Raw genomic sequence first — 27754 nt, forward strand, 5'->3', positions numbered from 1 at the left:
CAAGTGTTGAAAACATGTGCCAGATTAGAAAATATGTAGGTGAACATATAGCAAGTATGTTATTACTTTACTTACTTCAATCCAATCCCATAATATTCTATGTTTGCCTTATAATATTGCTTAGCATTAAATGATATAAAGCTTTATTATAGAGATAACATAATTTAGAAGTAAAAGTATGAGCTCCCTCACTGAGTTGTGAAGAGCAAATGAGGTGTCTGGCGCTGACTGTGGCAGATAATGCTGCAAAGGCAGTGCCAGTGTCCAGGCACCTCCCCTGCAGGGCTGCTCCACACAGTGCTGTGCGCTGGGGAAATATGTTTCTATCCATGGTAGTATTAAAAGCACAATGGGGGCTTCCCTGGTGGCGCAGTGGTTGAGAGTCCGCCTGCCGATGCAGGGGACGCGGGTTCGTGCCCCGGTCCGGGAAGATCCCACATGCCGCGGAGCGGCTGGGCCTGTGAGCCATGGCTGCTGAGCCTGCGCGTCCGGAGCCTGTGCTCTGCAACGGGAGAGGCCACAACAGTGAGAGGCCCGCATACCACAAAAAAAAAAAAAAGCACAATGAAGGGTTGTTTTTTTTTCTTTTGTTTATTTCAGGGATTTTACTTTAGAAGATGGGAAAGAACTGGAGCATGTTGTAGGAAGGAGTTAGAGGCAGAAGGTGAAGTACAGGAGAGATTGAAATGAGAGCCCAGCTCCAGTCAGTGGGAAGGATAGGGGCAAATACTCAGGTAGAGGCTGGTCTTAAAGATACATACAAAACTCAAGATAGAAAAGGGGAAAACTGAAGGTTAATGTCTGATGACCCTTTATATTCCTGGCTAAGTTGTAATATCAAAGTCAATTTTTAATAATGAAATAGGTACATGGTCACAAGAAAAAATAAGTTCATAATCAGTAGTGCCAAAGCTATTGCTCACATATAAATAATAAAAATCTCTGTGTATCCATGTTTTCATGTAAAACAGTTATATTTATATCAAACTAAAAATGTATAAAGTACCAGAGAAATAAAATCAGAAATCAATTCTTTTATATACAATTTATTTCACCATTTAAAAAACAGTTGATTTAAAAATATTAAACATTCAGACTATTTTACTGACTTAAAAATCCAGAATATTTTTTACTTCTATATTCAGAATACCTGTTCATTTTGAATCCTTAAGTTTTCACTTTCGATTCTTTTAATTCTGTGCATTTCATGTAAATAAACATTTTTCTTTTCTAACCACTCCTGTGGGAACAAGAAAAAGGCTATATGATATGCAAAGTTTTGCAAATGAATTAGAATTCTTATTTCTGAATATATGATTAAAACTTTAAAAAAGCAAAACATAAAACTTACAGATTTTATATGTACTAGTATCATTCTTTTTCTGATAATATTCTAATATGTAAAGATGAGCAAGAATTAAGAAAATCATGTGTATATGATTTATATATGTGTAATATAATGTGTAATGTAATGACTACATATATTAACATTTTTCTCTGAAATTCACATGGACAATGTTCCAAAGTGTACTATATTCTGTACAACAAATAAGACAAAAAAAAAAAAAGACTTCTTTTTTGGAATTGTGAAAAAATTAGGACAGCTTTCTTCTATGTAAGTTTAACTCAAATACAGAAAGTCTCAGGAAAGAAAAAAAATTAAAACTCTTTTTGTTCATAACTATATAAACTTAAAGGAGAAAAAGTATAGAACATAGGTGTACCTCAACTACATTTTGCTTTTGCTGTATTTTTATCAATTGCCATGGCATATTCTCTTTCTTTAAAAACAACTATGATCAGTTAAACAAAGCCTAGAAGGAGATAATTTAGTATATATATATTAAAAAAAACAGCTTTGGATTGTTCAGGTATTATAAAGGAAATAAATTAAACATTAAATCATCATCTCTGACAGGGTCATTTTACTTCCTGATAAACAAACCTTATGTAAGTGATTAATTCTTCTAATTTTTTAAAAAAATATTTTCCTTTTTACCTGATAAACAGCTGCCCTTATGTTATCTGCTCTGTCAGGTTCTGTGCTCTGTTTCTGTGAGGGCTTTTGGTCCAAGACTCTCAAAGTCCCTAAATAGTGAGAAGTGGGAACTGTCAACGGAGTTCTCCTTAGAGAACCAGGTTTCCTTAACTCAGAGGTCACTAATCTGAAAAGATCCAAATGAATCAAGATAAACTATTACAACTGCACTTGGTAGAAGACAAATTCATTAGATTTTGCAAATACTATATTTGAAAACTACATTATAATTTAATAAATTATAATTACTTTGAAAGTGATGTGTCCTTAGTATACAAAGACCCCTATTCAACCTAATTTAAATTTTATTACTTTAAGTTATATAGCTTCAATGCAATTTTTCTTTTAAGATTTTGTAATTAAAACATTTTTAACAAACATGGACTCAAGTTACATGGGAAAAGACAATATTAATAAGTAGGTTTTAATAGTTTCTTATGTTATTTTGCTACATAAACCATCTTAAATATAAAGTTAGACTAGTAACCTCTATTTCAGGGTTGGTGGGAAAATCTGGCCCCCCATCTATTCTGGTATATAAATTTTATTGCACCCTGGCTTTTTCATTTATTTGCATAATACCAACAGTGTCTTCCCTGCTACAATAGTAGAACTGGGTAGTTACAACAGAGATCATATGGCTTACAAGACCTGACATATGTACTAACTCACAAATTTACAGAAAATGTTTGCTGACCCCTGTTATATTTGACTAATGATAATTTAAAAGATTCAGAAGGTTTTGAATAGCATTTATGAATTCTTATCATTTTAATAAATCAACTTAGTACATAGAACCTCTAAGTTTAAAGCACAATTTTTCATGTGTTGGACAAAGACATTTAATAGAGAAGGTGAATGCTGGACTTCAGCTTTATTACCACTGTATATCTACTGTCTCAGGAAAAATAGGAGAAAGAAACTATATCCCAGGAGCAATGTAGAACATAGAGGATCCTTAATCAATTCCTTTTTATAAATGAATATATTCAACTAGAGGGATTTACCATGAAGTAACTACTTCATTCTTCTCATACGAAGAAAATTAAGTAACACCAAATGAAATTTACTGTACAGAAGTTAAACTAAAACTAGTTTTCTTGGAATGTAAACCCATAACTGAGGGAAAATGATAACTTTATTACCTGCCAGATGCATTGGATGCTCTATTATTTGTTGACTTTTTACTCTTCATATTTCTATCTTGAATTATTTTCTATTAAATAGAAAAAGCCAAAGATGGATTACTCACTGTATCTATCACAGTTAGACTTAGAGGCCAATCTTCCAGTAAATCGATGTTTTTTAAGCATCTACTATGTGTCAAGTATAGCTGGCACCAGGAACAAATAAGGATATTACATTTTAGGGAGGCTGACTGGCAATAAACACGTAAACTAATGTCACTCATGAAGGAGATAAACTAGGGTCCAGTGACAGTGACAGAGTGGAGTTGACGAGCCACAATAATGAATTTGGTCAGGGAAGGCCTCCCTGAAGGCTCGACATCAGAGCTCAGACAAATGATGAATAACAAAGGGCCACATGATGTTCTATGGAGAGCTTGATAATTTTGAGAAACCAAAAAAGGTGAAAGATGCTGAGGCACAGTGAATGGCAGGGAAAGCTGAGGAGTATAAGGTCCGGGAAGAATCGTATGAGATCTCCAGTGGTGAGGAGTCTGCTTTTTATTCCATGGGGAGAATCCAACAAAGAGACCTTAGAGGGGAATGATTAATCAGACTTCAGATCACTCAGTAGAGAGTAAGAATAAAGCCAAGGATTCATTCAAAAGAAATATGCTATAATCTTACTTGTTATATATAAATCACCTGTTCTAATTTAGAATTACCTCTGTTAAACATTTCTAAGACCTGTCTATAAATTCCAGAATACCCTTCGTCCTTTTAAGGAATAACTTTTCTACTTTACATGGACAGATGGGTGCTAATACTAAAGAGAGAGCAGATATAAACACATCCCTAACTTGGCATTAGAGCTTTTTCCTAAGGAAACTGGTTAAGGACAATATACCTGGAATGTGGCTTAATGAACCTTCTCCATAAAATTTAATAAAAACTTAATACTCTGTTTATAAAAGTCCTGTTCAACCACAAGTTTTCAGCTGTTATCTTCCCTAGTAATAAGTATACATAGCCACCAATTAACTGCAGGAGAAACTGCATAAAGAAAATTTAGGAGAAATAGGGCTTCCCTGGTGGCACAGTGGTTGAGAGCCCGCCTGCCAATGCAGGGGACACGGGTTCGTATCCCGGTCCGGGAAGATCCCACATGCCGCGGAGCGGCTAGGCCATGAGCCATGGCCACTGAGCCTGCGCGTCCGGAGCCTGTGCTCCGCAACGGGAGAGGCCACAACAGTGAGAGACCCGCATACCACACACACAAAAAAGAAAATTTAGGAGAAATAAAGACTAAAAATGCTCCCCATAAATTTTAACAGTATAGTACTCTGGTGCAACGTAGTGTAGGGACAAGTAATCCTACATATCACAAATCTGGTTCTCAAGGTAATAATAATAATATTCCTGATAATGATCCTGTCCATCCATTTAAATAAGTATGGATGCTATAAACTTTTCTTAAAGATTTTTATTAAAATTTATAAAATATTTTAAAATGATATCCAAAGGAATATCCTTCACTAACTCAAAACCTTAGAAATTATTCCAGACAGCTGCATTTTTATAACATGAAGACCTACAGAAACATACCCACTTCTGGGTATGTATTTCTGAAACATTTAAAAGTATATTATGATCATATACTTCTGTTAACTTTTAATGAAATGTTGGGTTTTATTATTTTCACTGCAAACCTTCCCTGAAGTTAAAATTCTATTGAATAAGAATCACTTGACAGTATAATACCATTATTTCCACGAATAATTCAGATGTACCTAACATGGAAGATAAAATATTTAAAAGTTCTATTTTGAATTTTAAGCTGTAGTATAGAAGGTACAATTTTATATAAATACCTTTGCAGACTCAGTGCGTAAGATACTCTGAAGTTGAAACAGTGGTGGATCATCAACTGTTAAGTTATCATTCATAATCAGTTCAGCTTTCTCCTTTTCTTCTTCAAGGTCATCAGTAGTCACTTGACTTTCCTTGGGTTTCTCAAGTGTAGTAACAAAGTCTATCAAAACTGAGTTCTCTTCATTTTCAATTGATTTCAAGGAATTATGGTTTTCAGTGAATTCTTCATTCTGATCTATTTTGTGACAGAGTAACAGAACTAAATCTCCCTCCTGAATTAATAAGGTGGGTAACAGATTCATTTGCTTTCTGCTAAATGAAAACTGTCTATAATCTCTTTCTTGCAAAATAATAAATGGAGAAAACTATCATATTCAACTTGAATAAACTTTTTTCCCAAGTGAGCTACAAAAGAAAAAATGGCTACTAAATCTACTAAAGCATTTGACACACCTTAGAAAATGGAATAACAACTCTAAACCACAGACATGCCACAAGCCCTTGTTGGTGTATAAACCAGGTAAGTGAAATGGCAATATCTATTCTATTCAAAAGCCTGTGTTTCTTAGCTGGAGCAAGAGGCACAGATTTCTAAGATACTACAGTTACTAGCAATGCACTTATAATATTGTACAGGTGTAGAGAGAACCAAGAATCAATGCAGTTCTAGAAGAGGCCACCACACAGAGAATAAAGCCATCCTTTAGAGTTTTACTCCACTAAGATGCAGTGTTGCCTCTGATACCAAAAGGGCAGGAAAGGAAGGCCTAGTACTTACCCTCTCAGTGCTCAAGGGACAGGCTTAAGCTCTGGCATGGAGGATTCAGTTTTGCTTTTACAGAATTGCTTCTATTATTGTGATTCTACCACACTTTAGAATGTTCAACAGAAAATCAGTGCTTTCTGCGTTGATCACCAACTTTCAGTTCTACTAGGATCCACCTACTGGCCAACCTGTATCTTTACTGTCAAAGTCTTAATTACGAGGCTTTCATTCCAGCCATTTCTGGGGAACTCGTTTTATATCTAGGTAAGCTAGATATAATATCACTTTATAATTCCAGTTATACATTCATTTTTGGAGACTACTCATGATTCAAAGTATCATTAATGGATTCTTTAGAGCTGCTAATCAAAGTACTCAGTGAAAAGAACAAGGACTTTGGAGCAAAAGATTCAAATTATGGCTCCATCACTGACCTCGGGTATGTTTCCCAATATCTTTGCACTTCAGTTTTTCTCATCCGTAATATGACAAAAATTATACTACATACTAAGCACTTAATAAATATAAGTTATACATCCCAGTCTTAAAAACAGCTATGCCTTTAGCTCTCATTAAGTTATATGTCATAAGACTAAGGAAAGAAACAATGTTAACTACTCATACCTCACACTTACTATGTGCTAACGATGGTTCTGTTCTATATGCTTTACATGTATTAAAACTAATTTAATTCTCACAACCACCCTACTCTTACTAAGTCCATTTTAAAGAGCAACATACAGGCCCAGAAAGGTTAGTTACTTTCTCATGTAGTTGTACCTAGATTCAAATCCAGTTTAGTCTCACTCTAAAAGTTCACCTAACCATTATGCTGACTATTGCAGCAATGCCTACATAATAATAGCTCACATTTAGTGAATACTCTACTTGTGCCAGGAATTGAGTTAGTGGCTAAAATGCATAGTATCACTTAATTTTCACAATAGCCTTATGAGATTGGTCTTATTATAACTTGGGGGATTGAGGCATTGAGAGATGAAGTTCTGCATCTACAATCACATGGTTAATAAATTGTATTTTGGGGATTAAAACTCAGGCAAACACAAACATATATTGTTCCTATAACTGTGTAAAGTGTTATTTCTTTTACAAATAGCATTCTAAGCAATACAGAGTTCATAAATAAAATAAGGTAGAATAATTTGATATAATCACCTGTGATGGAGGATTTTTCCCCAGATACTGGTGAAGAGGAATTTCCGAGACTTTCTTTAAGGGATGATGATGATAGACTTGTTAACCATGCATCCTATTTAAAGAAAATATATTTACTAGTAAGTTTAGTTCTCAAGATTTGTGGGGGGCAATAGGATTATTAAAACTACTTCATAACTCTGAAATCTGCATTATTAGTTTTCTGCTAAACACCAAAAGTAAGTCAAAGGAGGTTATAATATGATTTACTTTCAAGCCTTTATATCTTGATCATCAATAGGTCACTAAGAGCTATTCCAGTTCTTTAACTGAAACCTCTATGTTTTCAAAACTCCTACTGCTCTAAAATCAAATCTCAGAAATATTTAAGGTAAATATTTGACACGTTTTTCTCTAAGTATATATTTTCCTAGAAAGTATAAAGGAAATAGTAGGTAAAAACCCTTAGTTTCAAACAAATATTAACTTGTTGACCAAATGAAAGCAATTTATAAAACCAAGTAGACAGTTACTTCCAAATATTTTAGATAAAAAACTACATAGATTTCATACACTTTAGTTTTCCTCAAAATTCCTATATCTGAATTAAAATAATTATTATATATGAAATGAAGTAATTATATTTGTGTATAAATTAAACATCTCTTTATAGAATAATACTCTAGTCTAAAGGTGATGATATTATAATGTAAGAAGTTTGATTTTGTTGCATAGATAATAAATTTTAATTTTCTTTCCCATAATATTTACAAAGAAAATTATATGTCAAAAGCAATAGAGAGAAACCATCTGGGCAGATGGCAGAAGGGCTCAAACACTGAAGTCTACCCTGAGAAGGGAAGATTTACCCAAGGAGACTTACAAGTTAGTAGCCTTTTTCCTGAGGAAATTCCCCCAACTGTGCAGCTTAGTAGAAGGCTGCAGCATTACTAAACTGGCTTGAGGGGTCAGAAGATAGAGTTTAGGACTAGAAGATCAGGCAATAAATTTGGAGAAGAGCTGCAGAAGGCATGAACCCCAATATCTGCACATAAATCCACCTCAAACACTTGGATCATCTATGCATGGCATGGGAAAGACCTCAAGGGTCCTGTAAAATCACAGTAGCTAGAAAGTGAAAAATCTAAGCAGAGATTTCAGTCAATGTCCATGGCAAGGGAGACAGAGCTGGGAATTTGTCTAGCCATAATATCTTTGTGCTAGAGCACATGTTCAGAGGAACATAACAGAATTCAGAATCTCTACAACATATCATTCATAATGTTCAGTAGTCAATCAAAATGTTAATAAGTAAAAAAAAAAATGGTGACACATACTCATGAAAACAAACACAACAAAAGCAGTCTATAGTAACCAAGCCAGAGATGACCCAGATGTTGCAATTAGCAAACAAGAACTTTAAAGTAGGGATTATAAATATGTTCAAGCACTTAGGAGGAGATATATACATAGTGGCTGAATAGATAGGGTATCTTATTATTAGATACAGAAAATACAAAAAATACCAATGGAAATTCTAGAGTTGAACACTACTAAAATTAAAAAAAAAAATCACTGATAGACTTAACAGCAGATCAGGAATGGTAGAAAAAGGCAGTGAACTTGAAGACAGAACAATACAACTTATTCAATCTAAAAAAACAAAGGGAAAAAAGATTAAAGAAACATGAAAGAAATTTAGAGATCAGTGAGACATATCAAAAATTTCAATGTGCATGTAATTACAAACAAGAGGAAGGAAAATAAAACAGAAAAAAATTTTAACTTCCCATCTGCATGGAAAATATCAGTTTACAAATCCTGAAATCTTGACAAAACGCAAGCAGGATAAATATAAAGAAAACCACACCTAAGTACCTCATAGTCAAATTGTTGTAATTCAAAGAAAAAAGACTAAACCTTGAAAATAATTCTGAAAGCTGCCAGAAAAAAAACAAAACATTGTATAATGAGGATAGCAAAATAAATTTTTGCTGATTTCATAACAGAAATAATAGAGGCCAGTAACAATGGAAACCTATAAAGAGCTGGGGATAGGAGAAGGAAACTGTCAGTCAAGAAGTATATATTCAACTAAGCCATCCTTCAGAAATGAAGATAAAGTGAATATGTTTTACATAAGAAAAGACTGAGAGAATCGATCACTGGCAAACCAAGAAATGCAAAAATAAGTTTTTAAGATTGAAGAGAAATAACACTAGAAGGTAATCTGGATCTACAGGAAGAAAAGATCCCTAGAAATGGTATATATATCTAAGAAAACTATAAATGTTTATTCTTTTCTTCTTTTAGTTCTTTAAAAGTCTAAGACAGGGCTTCCCTGGTGGTGCAGTGGTTGAGAGTCTGCCTGCTGATGCAGGGGACACGGGTTCATGCCCCGGTCCGGGAAGATCCCACATGCCACGGAGCAGTTGGGCCTGTGAAACATGGCCACTTGAGCCTGCACGTCCAGAGCCTGTGCTCCGCAACGGGAGAGGCCACAACAGTGAAAGGCCCGCGTACCATTAAAAAAAAAAAAAAAAAAAAAAAAAAAAAGGTCTAAGAAAAAAAGTTTAAAAGGCTCTTTAAAGAAACGTTATAACTGTGTTGTGGAAATTATATCATATGTAGGTGTAATATACATGACATCAACAGCATGATGGATGAGGGAGTATATGGAACTATACTGTTACAAGGTTTCTATTTTAAATGTGAAACAATACAGTGTCAACTGTATTGTGATCATTTATAGATGCATTTTGTAATCCATAAGACAACTACTAAAAATATAACACAAATAGGTATAGTCAAAAGGCAACAGAGAAAACTAATGGAAAACTAAAACCTATGTGATTAACTCTGAATAAAAAGGCAAGAAAGAAGTTGTAGAGGAATAACTTCAATTTTAAAAAAATAGATAAAATAAATAGAAAACAAACAGCAACAAATTGGCCCTAAGTGTACTTCCATTAAATGTATATGGACTGGATTTCCTTGGTGGCGCATTGGTTAAGAATCCACCTGCCAATGCAGGGGACACGGGTTCAAGCCCAGGTCTGGGAAGATCCCACATGCCATGGAGCAACTAAGCCCGTGAGCCACAACTACTGAGCCTGTGCTCTAGAGCCCGTGAGCCACAATTACTGAGCCCGAGAGCCACAACTACTGAAGCCTGTGCACCTAGAGCCCGTGCTCCACAACAAGAGAAGCCACCATGATGAGAAGCCCGCACACCACAACGAAGGGTAGCCCCCCGCTTGCCATAACTAGAGAAAGCCCGTGCAAGTAATGAAGACCCAATGCAGCCAAAAATAAAATAAATAAATTTATTAAAAAAAGTATATGGACTAAACACTCATAAATGGAATAATGGATTCATAAGTAGATCGCAATTAAAAAGCAGATTGTCAGACTTGATAAAAAAGTAATACCAAACTGCTATTACAAGTGTCATTTAAAGAAAAAGAAAAAAATTGTTTGAAAGGAAAATTATGGAGAAAGTTATACCATGCAAATACTGAAATGTTGAAATGTCAGGCAAAACAAACTGCAAGATATGAAGCATTACCAGAGATACAAAAATTTCATAAGGCTAAATAGGGTCAAGAACTAATAATGATGAATGTGTATGTGTCTAATTACAGAGTCATGGAATGCTGACAGAACAAAAAGGAAGTACAGAGAAGTTCACAAACATAATTGGAGATTTTAACACACTCTATTTAGTACATGGTAAATCAACTAGACAAAAATTCAGTAAGAAAGGAGAAGATCTGAATGACACTACCAACCATCTTGACCAAACTGAAATTACAGAACGTTATATCTAACACCTGCAGAACACACATTCTTTGTTAATACAAATGAAACCTTTCACAAGACACACTTAGTCTGGGCCATAAAAAAAAAACCCAACAATTTAAAAAAATGTGAATTCATATAAGATATATTCTTTGATCATAATAAAATTAAATTATAAATTTATGCAAGAATATATCTAGAGAAGATCTAATATGTGGAAATAAAATCATTCACCATAAAATAACCATTTGGCCAAAAAAGAGATCACAAGGAAAATTAGAAAATGTATTTAAAGGAATGATAATGAAAATAAATGGCATCAAAAAAATTGAGTGCTGCTAATCAGTGCATTAGAGGAAAATTTATAGTTTTCAAAGGTTTTGATAGAAAGGATGAAAAGCTTAAAATGGATGGACACATTTTCTAACTTAAAGGTAAGCAAATTAAACCCAAAGAAAATAAAAGAAAGAAATAATAAAGAGTGAAAATCAATGAAATTGGAAACAAACAACAGAGAAAGCTAACAAAGCCAACACTGGTTCTTTTAACAGAGTTAAAGTTTTAACAGAACTGAGCAATGCCTATCAAAATTTAACAAGAAAGACAGAAAACACAAACTACATATTAGAAATGAAAGATGGAATGTCATAATTTTACCGTCATCAAAAGGATAAGGGAATATCACAACCAACTTTATAAATTCAACATCTCAGATAAAGTGGATAAATTTCTAAATAGACATAAATTACCAAACTGATGAGAAAATCTGGATACCAAATATTTACGCCCCCCCCCCCAAAAAATCAAACTTCGTGTCAAAGACCTCTCCACAAACAAAATTCTAGGCCCAGATAATTTCGCTGGTGAATTCTCTCAATTAAGGGGAAAATGATACTAAACTTTTGGTTTTATACCAAACAAACTTTTAGAAAATAAAGGAGGAAGAGACACTCCCCAATTCATATGATACTCACACCTGATAACAACATTATAAGGAAAAAATTATAGTCAACTTCCATAAATATTGATGTAGAAGTCTTAACAAAATATTAAAAAATCAAATCCCACACAAAAATAGTCTACTATGATGGACTAGATTTTATCCTAGGAATAATGATTTAATTTAACATATAAACATAGATATATATCATCATACACACACACACACACACACACACACACAAACACACACACACATGCATACACAAATGAAAGGTGGGAAGTGAGGTTGTAGCGAGAAAGAAAATGTCACCCTTTCGATACCCAGCTGTGACATTTGCAGGAAGGTAAGGCAATAGGGAGAGAAGTACAGTGTCATGTGAAAGCTTATACAAAGTTAAAGAGGCTTCAGCATTGTTGAATGTGGATGAAAATAGACTCTTCCGGAGCCAAAGATTATAGACATAGGAGAGAGAAAGGTTGGACAAAAAATAAATGGGAAATCCCTGAAAATGTGGGCTTAAAGAAGATTCAGAGCATGGTCAGGAAAACTTTATAATGAGGAATAAGGAAAATTTAGACTATTAAAAACAGCAGTATCTAATATACCCAACAAAGATAATAGCTCTACAATATGGGCTATGTTATAGTCATTAAGGTGAACATAGTCTCAAGATCACCCAGCAACATGGAAACATGTCATGACCTAATGTTAAGAGATTAAACCAAAAAGCATGATACAAAACATTGTGAATGTTAAGATGACAAATATTATAAAAACGAGTACAGAAAAACAGCCCAAAAGTGGAGTAAGAATAATGAATATAGTTGTCATTAGGTGATGGGATTATGGGTAGATATTTTTCAATTAAATTTTCTGTCATAATATAATGTTACTTTAAAAAGTTTAGGAATACTTCTTTCTTTAATCAAGGGATATAGAATACATCACAAAGAGCAATTAAAGTTAGGTATCACTACCAGTTTGAATAGTGTTCCTTCAAAATTCATGTCTACTCCAAATCTCCGAACGTGATCTTATTTGAAAATAAGGTGTTTGCAGATGGAATTAGTTAAGATGAGAATCTACTGGAGTAGGGCAGACCCTAAATCAAATGACTGGTGTCTTGTTTTAGACAAAAGTGAGGGAAGACACAGAGACCCAGGGAAGAAGACCATGGGTTGACGGAGGCAAGGACTGGAGTGATGCAGCTACAAGCCAAGGACCACCAAAGATTTCTGACAACCACCAGAAACTGGAAGAAGCAAAGAAGGATTCTTCCCTAGGGCCTTCAGAGGGAACATAGCCCTGTTCACACCCTGATATTGGATTTCTGACCTCCAGAACTGAGAGAACTTCTGTTGTTTTAAGTCATCTAGTTTGTGGCAATTTGTTACAGCAGCTACAGTGAACTAACACAATATCCACTTGACCAGATGATTTTATTAAACATAAAATAATTGTTTGGTTTTGACAACACCCTCTCTTCACCTGATTTTCAGAACAAATTAGGACATAGCACATTGAAGCCAGGCAGACTTATATCAAATTGCCAGCTTTTCTGGTAAAGCTAACCTACAGGATAAGAGTGGACTCAGAGCCTACTGTGCTCATACTTCTGACCTGAATTGGAGAGATTCTTCTGTTTAGTTGTGATACAAAGGACTTCCTCTGTCTGCCTTTGTACCACCTCCCAGGGAGCAGATCTTTTCTCACATCAGTAACACAGAGGAGTCAGGAGAAGAAGAAAGAAGCTTAGCCAGTACTGTTTAGTTCCTTTTCTCTGATCTGCTCAAGCAGATTGTGGAGGAGGAATGTTCTTCCCATACTTATCCCCTCTGAAATGTGAGGTGGAACTTCTCTAACCATAGTGAAATGTAAAGACAGGCGGCCAAGTGTTCTTCCCTAATAACAATACACAGTAAACTCCTGATGAAGTCCTGAAGGATCACATCTACATCCCTTCTGGTATATCCCAAAAAATATAGGACTGTGCCGTGAACATTCATTACACATTTGTTGAGTGATTAAAACCAAATGAATAAAATGACATTGGCCATAAATTATACAATTCAAAGATATGTAAATAAAAACTCTTGCAATTAAAGTGTTGCATAGATTCAAAAAGGCAAGTTTTTTTCACATTTTACTTTTTCTGAAATTGGATGCATCATATGTTACAGTTTAGCAGTTTTCTTCTTTCTTAGCAGTACATAAAATAATGCTGTATTTTTGCTATATCTTACAATTGAGTTTTAGATCCAATAAAATATATTTTTAAAAACTTAAAATTATTTCCTTATCAATTGCTGAAGAAATCATGTAACACATACACACATGCACGCTCACACACAAATATTCTTTCTCTCATAATCAGATGCAAAAACCTGAATTAGAAACACAGTTTAGCAGTAGCGCTAACCTCAGGGTCAAGGTTTTCAGAGAATGCATTTTTCTCAGCTTCTGGTTGTCTGCCATTCAGCCTCAGGAGGAATGAAGGTGCAGAATATGCCTCTAATTCTTCATGGAGGGCAGTGTCTTTGTCTTCTCCTAGCCTGTCTTTCTCTTCCCTGTGGCTGTGCTTTTTCAACATGCTCCTTGGCCGAGGTGAAGGCTTAAAGTGGTTGTCTGCTTCAAGGCTGCTGTTATTTTCTGCAGAAAAATACAATGTTTTAATGCATTAAATAAAATTTAATACACTAAAAAATACATTTTTAAAATGCCAATGGCTTCTCCTACACCGCAGGTGCCACCACACTTCCCTCCTGTGCCCAAGCACCTTGGCTTTCTATCCTGGAGAGTCTAGAAGAAGCCCACACCCTTCTCTACACAGAACTCCAGAAAGTACAAGTAGGCGATAGTTCATAATCAAATAATTTTTTTTTAATGGCTGCCATCCTGGAAGTAACTAGTATACTTCATTTTTGTGAGTAAACTCATCAACTCTCATAGTATTAAAAAAATTTTTTTTTTTAACAAACAAAACCAAACTGCTTCAGTTTCAGCCTTTATAAAATGAGGCAGTTCATCCATCAAAACCTTTATTGAGTATCTGCTGCCAGGCCCCATACACATCATTCACATTAATGGACCTCAGAATCAAGACACTGGCAATGGCCCTGTCCAAGGATTTTAGAGGTTGGGAAAGGAGCCGATTCTGAACAAATAAAATTATAAGACAAAGGTAAGTGCTGTTACAAGTATAAAGATGATGTCAGTACAGGGAGTAGAAGAGCCAAATGTCCCTGGAAGGAGGAACAGACAACTGGATAACTTGTGAGCTGCTGTTCTCTGAGTCCATAAAACCTCTCCAGCAGTTATTAAAATTTCTCAGTTACTATTTCATCACTTCTAAGTTTAAAACAACAATCTAATGCTGGTATACTTCCAGCCCTCAAAACATGATAAGAAACATTTTCCATGAACTTTTCCCTAAATTTTACCTGTTATACATATCCATCTCTCCATTGTTCTACCAATGTATTCTTCTGATGAAACTTCAAAACTGAACTAATTAATACCTTTATCCTTTTTATCTATAAGTCGAGTTATAAATCCTGCTAGAAGATTCTACAACCATAGGTAATTGGAACCACTATAAATGTTTCATTACCAATTTTAGGTATGTCCTAAACTCTGGTCAAATGTCCAATCCAAAATCCAAGAGTCATCTTAGATTCCTCCCTCAAAATCCAAAGAATCACAATACCCTATCCATTCTACTTGCTAAATTTCTCTCTCATTTATCCCACTTTCTACATCCCCACTCTCAGTTCCTCATCCACTCTTGCCTAGATTACTGCCTCAGTGATATTTATAAAACACAAATCAGATCACATCACTCCTTTCCACAAAATTTTTCAATGGCTCCCCATCAGCCAGTCTTACAGAATAAAAAGCTCATTGACTCTGAACAATATAAAATGTTTCATGGTTTTGTCTCTGGCTACCTGTGCTGCCTCATCACTGACATACCCACTTAGTAATCTGTCCTGAAATGCTGGGCTCACTGTCCTTCTGCAGCTGTGCCACATGCCTCCTGCCACCAGAGCTTGCCACCCAAGCTCTCCCTCTGCCTAGGATGTCCACTTCCTGTTTCTCCTCCTGAAAAATGCTTGCCTGTCTTTGGAACCTCAGTTTAAGCAGAATATTGTATAATGCCTGGTTTTGAGTCATTTTTTTTTATTGTGGTAATAACACTTAATAGGAGATCCACCCTCTTAACAAATTTTCAAGTGCATATTACAGTATTATTAACTAAAGGCACAATGCCAAAAGGCAGAGCTCTAAAACTTATTCATCTTGCATAACTGAAACTTTACATCTGTTGACTAGCAGCTCCCATTTCTCTCTCCCTCCAGCCCCTCATAACAGAGACTACCCAGTCTCTGTATGGGGTTGCCTATTTCAGATATTTCATATTTGAATCTTATTCTGACACTTATTAGCATTGTAAACTTACACGAATCAGATAACCGTCACACACCCCAGTTTTCCTATAGGTAGAATTAGCTAAGATTTGCTAAAGTTCTCATGGGACTTGAGTAAGATAATACATACAAAGCACACAACACAGTGCCTGACACATGGGAAGTGCTCAATGAATATCAATGATTGTATAGACATTTCCTGTTCTGGTTTGTCCACCACTCCTGTTTTCTTTTTGGGTAGCCTCTCCTCCTTTCTATCCATGTGATTCTGTGGGTTAATAAATATCTCCTCCATACCTCAGTGAGAATGATGGGCATGTGATGTAGCCCTCTCCTTCCTGTGCAGCTTATCACAGAAACTTCATTTCCCCTGACCACAGCAGGCCGTCAGGAGGTCAGGATTTTTCTACTTGGAGTTGGTGGATATGCCTTTAAGGCCATGGAGTTGGAAGGATGTGATTTAGAGACCACTGGTGGCATTCTCTGCTGCCAAGTGAAGAGCTCTCTGAGACAAAGAAACCAAATGACAGAAAAATGGACCAAGGGATGGAATTAATGGGGCAGTGACAGTGCAGGAGGAGAGAATGAGAGGGTCAGGGAGGGAGGACAAAAGTAAAAAGAGAGAATCCTGATGATATAGAAATACCGATTCTCTATACTTAATCACACCTAAAGCAAGGACTTCTGACATCCATGCTCAACACAGGGATAAACTCTTTCCACTGATGTTTGAATTGGGTCATTTGCATCTGAGAGTCCTGACTACAGGTATTATTATTTGTCAGTTATAGCTATTGACACCAGCTCCTCTAGGAAGCCTTCCCTGATGCCCTCAGGTAAATTTAGATGCCCACTTTCCTGTGTTCTTACTATACCTTTTATACATCTTCCCACCAAATTGTAAAGTCTTTGCTATGGTCTGAATGTTTGTGTCTCCACCCAATTCTTATGTTGAAATCTTAACCCCAAAAGTGACGTATTAGGAGGTGAGGCCTTTGGAAGGTGATTAAGTCATGAGGGTAAAATCTTCATGAATGGGATTAATGCCCTTAAAATAATGCTCTACAAAGTTCCTTTGCCCTTTGCACCACATAAAGATACAATGAGAAGCCTGCAACCCGGAAGAGGGCCCTACCCAACCATGTGAGCCCTGTGATTTCAGACTTCCAGCCTCCAGAACTGTAAGAAATAGGTTTCTGTTGGTGATAATCTACCCAGTCTGTGGTATTCAGTTACAGCAGCCTGAACGGCCTAAGACAGTATTGGAGGATTGGTACTAAGTCTTTGTAATGCCACAGTGATAGCTACTATCACAGTGCTTGTAACAGTGAAACATATCGTACCCACAATAAATATGTGGGATAAATAAGATGATCTGCTTATGAACAAATGCTGAATAATAAAATGAATAGTAAAAGCATTTATAGAGTACTTAATTTATGCCAAGATTGCTCTAAGCACTTCAAATACATGAATTTAATTTAATTGCCTCAAACCCCTAGTGGTGGTTCAAATTTGTCTCCATTTTACAGGTAAATAAAATGAGGAACAAAGAGGTCATGTGCCCACAGTCATAAACTCTAGTTTGTGGGATTAAAGCAGGAGCACCCAGACTCCAATGCTAATGTAGTCAAGGTTCTCCTGCTTTAAAGTTAAAATAAAAACAGCATAACCTGTAAAAATTACTTTCTACAATCACTACCAATGTGACCACTACCTGATAAAAGTGAAAGAGTTTGATTATTGTACTAGTTACAGCAGACAAGCAAGAACAAAGGAAACTTTCAGGTTCTAATATTTTTATAAAGCATTAAGTGATACTCAGCAATATCTCACATTAAAAATATTAAGTTCTAAACTCTATAAGAAAAAAAAGTCTAAAAATTTAGAGAAGGATAAAGCTAAGCTCATTAACCACTTTCCTTCTTTAATGAATGAATTATTCATTTAAACATACAAATACTTAATGAATTCTACATGCCAGGCACTAACCAGCAGCCTCAAGTTTTTCTTCAACTTGAATAACCTAGGAATAATGATTTTAATATATTTTATACCAAAATTCCACTTCCAGAAGCATCATCAAGTTTTCAGAAAGAAAAAAAAATACATCTCTACATTATCAAAATGTTTTATTTTACAATCAAATGTAAATGATTACTTGTTTTGGTAATTTTTTTATCCTACATATACTGAATTGCAAATGGTTAATGATTGTTTAAAAATACAGTATTGCACATTTAGAATCCTGAGCTATCTTGTGGTCAAAATACAGTATTTCTCTAGTTATTTTATAATTTGTCACAGGTTTTAAAAAAGATATTAAATGGGTGGATTATTGCTGATTATCTACCATAAAGTTCTAATTATATACTTCTATCTATATCAGACTAATTTTTAGCTTCTATAATATGCTCACATTTTCTTATTAACCTAATGAAAAGCTTTTTAGAATCAGGACAAATAGGATAAACGTAATCCATAAAAATAGGTTTTTAAACTCAACTAAGACTAGGAAACACTGCATATTCTTTCCTGAAGATTCACCGTGCATATGTCTTTATTAACAGTTCCAAGAAGTTCATAAAGAAATTGGTTTAAAATTCCTATAACTCTGTGTTTTCCCCTCAATACCAATGAACAAACTGTGGAACATACTTTGGGAAATGGTGATGTAATGGATTATTCACTCTTTGATTACATTTCCCTTCTCTCCATTTTTGATTTTACTCAGTACACTGGGAAGGTACATTTTAGCAAGTTAATTGTGTTTCATTAGGCCTTGTGCTTACACTTTTGTAGAAGTTTATAGTTTGAGATATACTTCAGTAGATTCTTAAAACAATTCTGTAGGAAAGGAGAGCAGGTTTCCTCCCCCTCCTCATGAAGACAGTGAGGCTTACCCTACGGCTGAGGTCACACATAACTAACTTGCAGTAGCTTTTCCCCTAGTATCCCTGCTTGCTTGTATCTTCTCCTCATTTGAAAGTGGAAGGAATTGTGGGGGTGGAAAAAGGAGTGTCTGAAATATAGCTTTGCCTAAGGTTACCAGTGCTATTATGTAAAGTATGAAATACTTACCAGTACCATATTTAATGATGATATGAAGGAAAGAGGTTTTTGTGAAGGTTAGCATCAACTACTATTTTTTCTATAGAACATAAAAAGACTGGAAGACTCCAAATCCTTAAACTTCTATGCCCTTGTTTCTGCGTGACAGCCCAGGGGATGTCACAGCAGTTGGTGCCTGCTTCACTCCATCTCTGCTGCACTATGCACAGAGCTCAGCAGAACTGTGAAGAAACTACTGTAATCACACCAGGAATATCCCCACAGAAAATTGAGTTTTAGTGGATTTTCCTGAGGAACAGAGAAACCAAATGGAGATTCTCTTTTCTTAAGGAAAATCTGGAGGCTTAAACAATGACAGCAACAACACCTACCCCCACCACCCCCTTCAAATATACAAATGCCAAACAAATATTCTGGCAAATGGCTGTATGGAAATGATTATTGTTTTAAGGACTAGCCCCAATGCTGCTATAACCCTGATGTCTGGAGTGTGAAATGGATTAGAAAGGATTCCATTGTAGTTCCACTGCTAAAAACAAAATTGGAGCTCACAGGCCTAAGCAAGGTTGGACCCAGGAGCTTTGGAGCCACAGCTGTGGATAACTGAAGGTACTTTGGCCAGCTATCAGGCACTAGCAGAGATATAAAACTGAACGTACAACTGGACATCAGAATTATGGTTTTTCTCTACGGTTCTATTATTTTTATTTATATCTGTAAAATTGAAAGGTTAAGTCTGATTTTTTTTTTCTTAAATATCTACTAGCCACCATATGCAGTGGTTAAGAATCCGCCTGCCAATGTGGGGGACACGGGTTCGATCCCTGGTCTGGGAAGATCCCACATGCCACGGAGCAACTAAGCCCATGCACCACAACTACTGAGCCTGTGCTCTAAAGCCCGTGAGCCACAGCTACTGAACCCATGCAGCACAACTACTGAAGCCCACGCGCCTAGAACCCATGCTCCACAACAAGAGAAGCCACTGCAATGAGAAGCCTGTGCACTGCAACGAAGAGTAGCCCCTGCTCTCCACAACTAGAGAAAGCCTGTGAGCGGCAACGAAGACCCAACGCAGCCAAATATAAATAATAAATAAATAAATAATTAAAAAATCTATTAGCTACCATATAAAAGTATTTTGTGATTATCTTAAAATAAATTTTCAAGAAATGCAATTACAGTAACCTAACAAATTACCTGAAGATGTGCTTTTGATTGGAAGAATTCTAGGTTTCGTTTCCATTTTAATTTTCTCTTTTTCAACTTCTTGTTGCTTATTTTGAGATTCAGATAAGGGATTTACAATCATGCCTTTACCACCATCAGGTGCCATCTCATCATTTTTGATAGAGACTACTGGCTCATCTTTCCTCACATCATTGATTGATTTCTTGGTTTTCAAAAAAGACAGTTTCGGAGAATTCTTTTCTTCATCATCTGATATATGAAAATCATTAATCTTTTTCTTAACTGAATTTTCATCTACTGAGGTGTCAGAAAAATCACCTAAGGAAACTGAAAAACAGAAGAGAAAAAATATTTTCAATAGTGTATTTTAAAGTTTTAAAGATTACATCAATCAAAAAGATTAAAGACTGGAAATGAATTTACAACTGTGAATAGATTTGCAGCCCTAAAAAACAGCGAACTTTGGCAGGTTTTAAATAAAATAAAATAAAAATTTCAGTTTCATTAATTTATTCAAAACATACTTATCGAGTATGAATAGTTTGTCAAGTCAAGCACTGTGCTTGCTCTGAGAAAACTCCTTCAAAATTTCTTCAAAGTAATAATCAGCCAGGGACATTTAAATTAGATTTTGGACTGTAAAGCTTTTCTTTTGTTTATCAAAAACTTCATAAAACCAACAATATTTGTAAATGGAAGAATTTGCTAATAATGTTTTTTCATAAAAATTCTGGAAATGCAATTCCATCCATACCACAGTATTAGATTTTACTATGAGAAGAATAATAAAGAATGCTTAACCGAACTATAAAGCAATGATTTAACTATTGTTCTGATTACTTTTACAGAGAACATTGAGAGTTATTCACTGAAAGTATAAAACACTGAATTTCAAGTTTAGAATTTTGTATATTTATCCTGAAATGTAAAATATTAATATTTTACATAATCTAAAGAAACCAAATTAACCATACAGTACTGATATATTGGGTTTTTTAAACTGATTCCCTTTCATAGCCAAAAAACCCTTGATTTATAAAAAGCATTATAAAAGTGATCCTAACGTGCACAAAGTTTAGTTCTATGGGCCCTAGTTATTTCCTCATAGGGTTGACCTTAAAGATGAACTTGTTATCTCCAATATGGTTTACCACAAACAAGCAAATCTGCTGTCAGTTAAATTTTATTTTCATACACACATTCAGAAAAAAACCAAGGACAATCATACAACTTCTTTAAAATTAAGAGTGGCTTTTTATTCATTAAAAAGTTGGAGATCTAAAACTTGTGAATTCATAGGTATTATTTTAACATAGTGATTTTTTTTCAGGGTTGGGCTAAACCTAACTAAAGAAGCAAAAATAAGAGAAGTGGTTTACTTTCCCATGTTCTCACATACCAATCTCATCACTGTCAAAGTCATCTGAGTATTCAGAACTTCTTTGTCTAGCTGAGCGAGCTGTAATTGCTTTTATTAGTTCATCCTGAAATGAGAACTGAAATCAATTTCTACCCAAATGTGGAGGTCTCATATATTGAATTAATTCTTTAAACAAATAATGCTTGATTAATAACTGCCTTAAAACTTAGGTTTCATTCATTTAACAGATATTCACTGAAAGCCTACCTTATGCCATGCACCCAACCCTTAAGACTCAATGCAGAACATCACAGACAATTCCTTTCCTCATGGAGCTTTGGGTTAAATTAAAGAAGACAGACAACACCAAGCAAATGAATTGAAGGACTCAACTTAGGGTTCATTATAAATTGGCATTATGGAAGAAACTGGTATTCTTTATGATCTTTTGTTTCAGTGTATTGCTGTTAACAGATGTAATCAATACTGCAAATTTAGAGGCTGAGTTCAAAACTGTAGTGACTGGACAGAGAAAGCCTAAATGTTATAATGTTACACCGGGGGGGGGGACATTTTTTATATGAAAATGGCAATTAGAAGCTGCTATTCAACTTTTAAAAGCTAATTTAACTTTTAATATACTAAGAACCTAGTATTGAGTTTAGTTTGGTAGTCTTAAAGCCACACAGAAGAGTTGGTAATACTGGAGCCCAAATACAATCATCTGAAAAATTTCAAAAGAAACATATATTTACTCCAGCTTTACATAGGACTGTTGTATTGAATAGAAGCACTTTCAAGTCCAATATTCCCAATACAGTGTTTACCTTTTAAAATTATTCAAAATAAAAATACTTTACCTGGAAAGTAGTTCTTTTGGTGACTTTTGGACTCTTTGTATATGCCAAAGTTGTGCTAAAAACTTCATCAGACATAGTGTTTATTTTAATTCTCTAATTTTATAAAATGGCTAACAAATGATAGGGATAATTCAACCTCTCATGGTGGCTGAAATATATAAAAAACAAATCAGACTTTTTTGCATGCTTGAGAATTTCCATTACTACACTTAGTACTCCCTCCCTGCCCCCAAAGCCAAACAAAAACCAGAAAAGCATCATATGAACATTGAGCTATATCTTCACTTTTAAGTAGCAGAGTAGTAAACAGAGTTTTTGTAAAGAAAAAGCAAATTCTACTATCAAACTTGTTTTCAGAAAAATAAAATTCAAACTGAAGTTATCCAAAAATATTTCTACAATTATTTTATTATCCTAAATAAGTTTTACAATTATTGCACTCATTTAAATAATGAGTGCAATAGGTTGTTGCCAATTAAAATAGAAACTTTTTCACCTCTCTTCCATTCGAAAAGTATAATATAGCCTACAAAACAGCCATACTTATTTAAAAGGCTACCAAGAAGACGACTGTCAGCATAAAGTACAGCAACGTTCCCCAACCTTTTTGGCACCAGGGACCAGTTTCGTGGAAGACAATTTTTCCACAGATGGTGGGTGGAGGGAATTGTTCAGGCAGTAATGCAAGCGATGGGGAGCGATGGGGGGCGGCAGATGAAGCTTCGCTCACTCGCCCGCCGTTCACCCACTGCTGTGCGGTCCGGTTCCTGTTTCCTAACAGGGGTCTGCGGCCTGGGGTTGGGGACCCCTGAAGTACAGAAGTCCCCTACATACCAATGAGTTCCATTCCGAGATTGTGTTTGTAAGTCCAATTTGTTCGTAAGTCCAACAAATTTAGCCTAGGTACCCAACAGTAGTACAGTACAACAACTAGCATATAGGCACCGGCATCAGGTGAACAGGCAAGAAGAGTTACTGACTGGAGGAGGGAGAGGAGGTGGGAGATGGCAGAGTTGAAGGATTGTCAGCAATAGGAGACGGAGGGCAAGCTGCAATTTCACTCACGCCTAACGTTGATGGCACATGTTCTGCTTCCTGGCTGCATTCAATTCTATCTACCCTCTTGCTTCCGGGCATCCTGGGCTTGAAATAAAGATACTGAACTACTGTGCCCTATACAGTACTGTACAGTAAAGTACACAAAAGTACAACCACTTGTAGAGGACGCACACACGTGACAGTGTACACCATACACGTGAACTAACGTACGTGATTGGACGTGAGAACGCAGGTTCGAATCTTTTAAAGTTCGCAACTTGAAGGTTCATAGGTAGGGGAATTAGTGTACATAACTAAGAACATCACCATTTTTTTAAAAAAGTTTACATACAGTGCTGGAAAAGAAAAAGATTGTAAATAGTGATATTTTTCCAGCCACTCTTCCCTCTCACAAGTGTTGAAATACTATTAGATAAAACAAAAAGAAGGGCTTCCCTGGTGGCGCAGTGGTTGAGAGTCCGCCTGCCGATGCAGGGGACACGGGTTCGTGCCGCGGCCCGGGAAGATCCCACATGCCGCGGAGCAGCTGGGCCCGTGAGCCATGGCCACTGAGCCTGCGCGTCCGGAGCCTGTGCTCCGCAACGGGAGAGGCCACAACAGTGAGAGGCCACAACAGTGAGAGGCCCGCGTACCGAGGGAAAAAAAAAAAAAAAAAGGAAGCTTCTGCGATGGACTGCATTAAAATCTCTGTTAAATGGTCCTGTGGACGTTTCCAGTGTTCCAGGCGGAGGCTGCTCACCCTCTCCGCCGCGCTCAGCAGCGCGGGGCGGGGGACTGCTCCGGCCCGGCCAGGTGGCGCCCTGTCCCTGCCCGCTCTGCCCCGTGTCGCCGACCAAGCACCCGCCGCTAGCAAGGTCGGTGCACAGCCGAGCGCCGCCTCCTCTCCGATTCTCCACAACCCCCAAGTCCCGCGGTCTGTACTCACTCTGCATTTCTGCGGATGTCTCCCCGCGACCGGAGGAACCAGCTGTTGGCCCCTCTCCTGGGCCTGCGCCTGGCTGCTCTCTGAGACCAACTCTGCAGCGAGCGAGGAGGCGGTACTAAGAACGCAGGTGGGAAGCGGTTGCTAGGAAACAGCGTCTCCGGGAGGAAGTGACATACCGCGCCGCAGGTCTCTCGGGTACCTAACACCGCCCTACAGCCCGCCGTGTCACTGGTGCGACCGCCCAGACGAAGGAAATGACATCAGCCCTGTGGGTCTGGGGAGAAGGGTGCTTTATAGGCCGCCTGTGCTTCAGTCATTACGTAGGAGACAGGACCTGTCCAGCTCCCACCTGCGAGCTAACAGCTGGCGCTTGTCAGTGGCATTAGGATCTTCAGCCGCACAAAGCACATCCATCGTTCGTTTTGCCACAGTTGTTACAGACATGAAGTTCTGTGAATCGTAGTAGTGTACTAACGGACTAGTGCACTGACAGATGGGACAGAATAGCAAGACAGAGACGTTTGCAGGCTCAGGAGTCAAACTGCGCGTTTGAATCCTGGTGCACCTCCTCTGTCCGTGTGACATCGTGCAAGTTAACGTCTGTACACCCCAGTGTCCTCTTCTGTAAAATAAATAAATAAAGATAATAATATTAATAGCCACCTTAATAGCGTTGCTGTCAGTACTCAATGAAATCATGCAGATGGAATACTTGGAAGAGTGCCTGGGATTGCATTCTGTCAATGTTAGATACTCTCTTTGTGCAACTCAGCCACAAAGGGCCTGGATAGAAGTCATCCCTTGTCGACACAGCTGAAAACCCATTCCGAGTGTTTAATGTAAAGTTCCCCGCTTTGTATATGTACTCAGTGGATAATCTGGCTAAAATCAAACCAGTCCACAAAATTATCTAATAGGCAGAGGACTGTGTGCTGATAAGGTAACCAAAATCAACACCACTTAATTAGGATAGGTAATCCTTAAACAAATACTTTTCTTTAAAGACTTTAAAATAACAAGGATTTCTACTTTTTTTTAATTTAAAAGAAGCTCAATCCTAAATTGTCTGAATGCAGTTATTATTCACTGACAAGTAATTAAACTTGTTGCCGGTATTTTTCCCCTGACTCTGAAATTTATTTTCACTTGTTCAACAATTATTTATAAACAAATCACACTGAGATATAAGTTTAATAAATCAATGTGTTGAAAAACCAAATGTGCATAACAAGAAATACGAAATTTAGTGTAAAAAAACAGCCTATGCTTTTAACAATATGTGCAGGGCAATTTTTTAAATACTACGTTCAGTTTATGCGCAACTTGTCCTTGTTTGAAAAACTCAGTTTGATCAACATTTGCTTAACTTTGATGTTTTCAAACATTTTTGGATGTCTGCATCAAAGATTTTTCATTCACCACATACTGTTAACTTTCTGACCCATATAAGTTATTAATCAACAAATATGATTCCATCATAGTACCTGTGTCCACAAAGAAAGGACAATGTCCACATTTTCCTTATATGTGAAGTACTAATTTGCTTATGTTGAAATAGTTATATTCATTCAAAATGCTCTGTTCATTTTTTTCATCCATTTGGCTAATATAGTTTTCACTTAGATACAGCTTAAGAAAATAAAATTCAAAAAGATATTAATAAAAAGAGCCTTTAAGGAAAGAGTCTATCTTTTTTTACAGAACCCACTAGATTTTATTTTTAACTTAATTCAAAATAATTAATACAGGATATAAAAGCTATGCCATACGTAGCTATAGTAAATAAGACAGTTAACCTGAACTAGTTAATTTCTCACAAGCCCTAAGGCACAATGTCTTTCCACTATTACGTTAAGCAGCAGAATATTATGCATTTTATTAATATTTTCAGGTAGCTTCAGTATAATAATGTTAATAACATTATATAAACCTGAATTAATAGCATGATGTTTTCTGATGTATAGTTTGCAATAAATAACTGTTGAATGAATGAAATCAAGAATAAACAAATAGCATTTAAAGCTGAAAAATAATTTTTGGAACATTCCTATAAAAGCTCATGGATACTCAAGAAAATGAAAACACTCCAACACACAAAATTTCAGTAGCTTATGTAACATTTTCTCTATATTTCACTTTTCTAATATGTATTTGACCACAGAAGTATTTGCCTAGCAAACTTTTTTGAGTTTACTACTCTTTTCATTTCCAAACTTTGCCTTCATTCATTCATTCAATAAGTAAGTATACCCGTAACATTTTGGGTCAGATTTGGTGAGTTCCAAGGGTAAAGCAGACTACGTCCCTGCCTGGGGATCCTGTAGACTAGAGAGAGCTAGAAGGCTGGGTAAACACATAATGACTGTACACTGTGAGAATTTCTCTATAGGAATACAAAGTAAGAAGCTCTGAAGAGAGAAAAATTCTTCCTGGAGGTTCTAAAGAGTTTTCACAGAGAAAGTGAATTCAAGTTGATTAATGAATTTAGGAGATAAGGAGGGATTTTAAGCAGAGGAAATGGTCTATGAATATGGAGGCTAACACTGTTCTATCTGAGGGGCAAGGAGGGGAGTGAGAAGCTCCACTTCCAGATCAAGAAGCAAATGAAAAGTGACTCTTCTTCAAAATTTCCCTGCCTTCACAAGAACAGGCAAATTGTTAAGTCTTCTGACGGGCAGTTAGAGAAAATTGATCTTGTACTCACAGGCAGTGCTGGTTGAAAACATACAGCACGTGTCTAACATCTTGAGAAGTATGCTACAAAAGCAAATCCCTCTGGGTGTCAACTGATAAAGATTATATTTGCATTAAACATTGAATGCCTATGTTGGCAGAGGATAGGAGAAAGAGTCCAGATTCAAGTGCACTTATCAATCAATACCAGGGCCGATTTGTGGGAGAAGAACAGCAAGAAGCTTATAGAAGGTGAATATCAGAATCTTGAAGAAAGACAAACATGACGAACTACACTGGCCATCTTTAGTCAAATATAGCAGTATGTATTTTGGGGTTGTTAAGCAGACATACATGAATACAGCAAGAGAAGCCTGATTCCTCATAATTCGAACTCAGAAGCTGTAATTCAAACAAGTACCTACAGTGCGATTTTTTTCCCCATGTTAGTTTACAACTGCATTCAGCTAAGAGGTGCAAAGGTG

The 27754-nt window shown here is 36.3% G+C and overlaps 1 protein-coding gene across 1 annotated transcript in view; it reads right to left on the reverse strand.

Moving 5' to 3' along the window:
* Window positions 1-22687, reverse strand: part of MAP9 (microtubule associated protein 9) — a 30571-nt gene extending 7884 nt beyond the window's left edge. The window contains exons 1-9 of the mRNA XM_060147158.1: window positions 22613-22687; window positions 21792-21876; window positions 20402-20719; window positions 14122-14351; window positions 6980-7073; window positions 5037-5272; window positions 3184-3254; window positions 2000-2165; window positions 1151-1240 (exon numbers count right to left, since the gene is read on the reverse strand). Of these exons, the coding sequence (XP_060003141.1) occupies window positions 1151-1240; window positions 2000-2165; window positions 3184-3254; window positions 5037-5272; window positions 6980-7073; window positions 14122-14351; window positions 20402-20719; window positions 21792-21876; window positions 22613-22687 (1365 nt within the window). The remainder of the gene's footprint in view (window positions 1-1150; window positions 1241-1999; window positions 2166-3183; window positions 3255-5036; window positions 5273-6979; window positions 7074-14121; window positions 14352-20401; window positions 20720-21791; window positions 21877-22612) is intronic.
* Window positions 22688-27754: the final 5067 nt, after the last annotated feature.

The sequence above is a fragment of the Lagenorhynchus albirostris genome, chromosome 4 (genome assembly GCF_949774975.1).
Source record: "Lagenorhynchus albirostris chromosome 4, mLagAlb1.1, whole genome shotgun sequence".
Classification (NCBI taxonomy): domain Eukaryota; kingdom Metazoa; phylum Chordata; class Mammalia; order Artiodactyla; family Delphinidae; genus Lagenorhynchus; species Lagenorhynchus albirostris.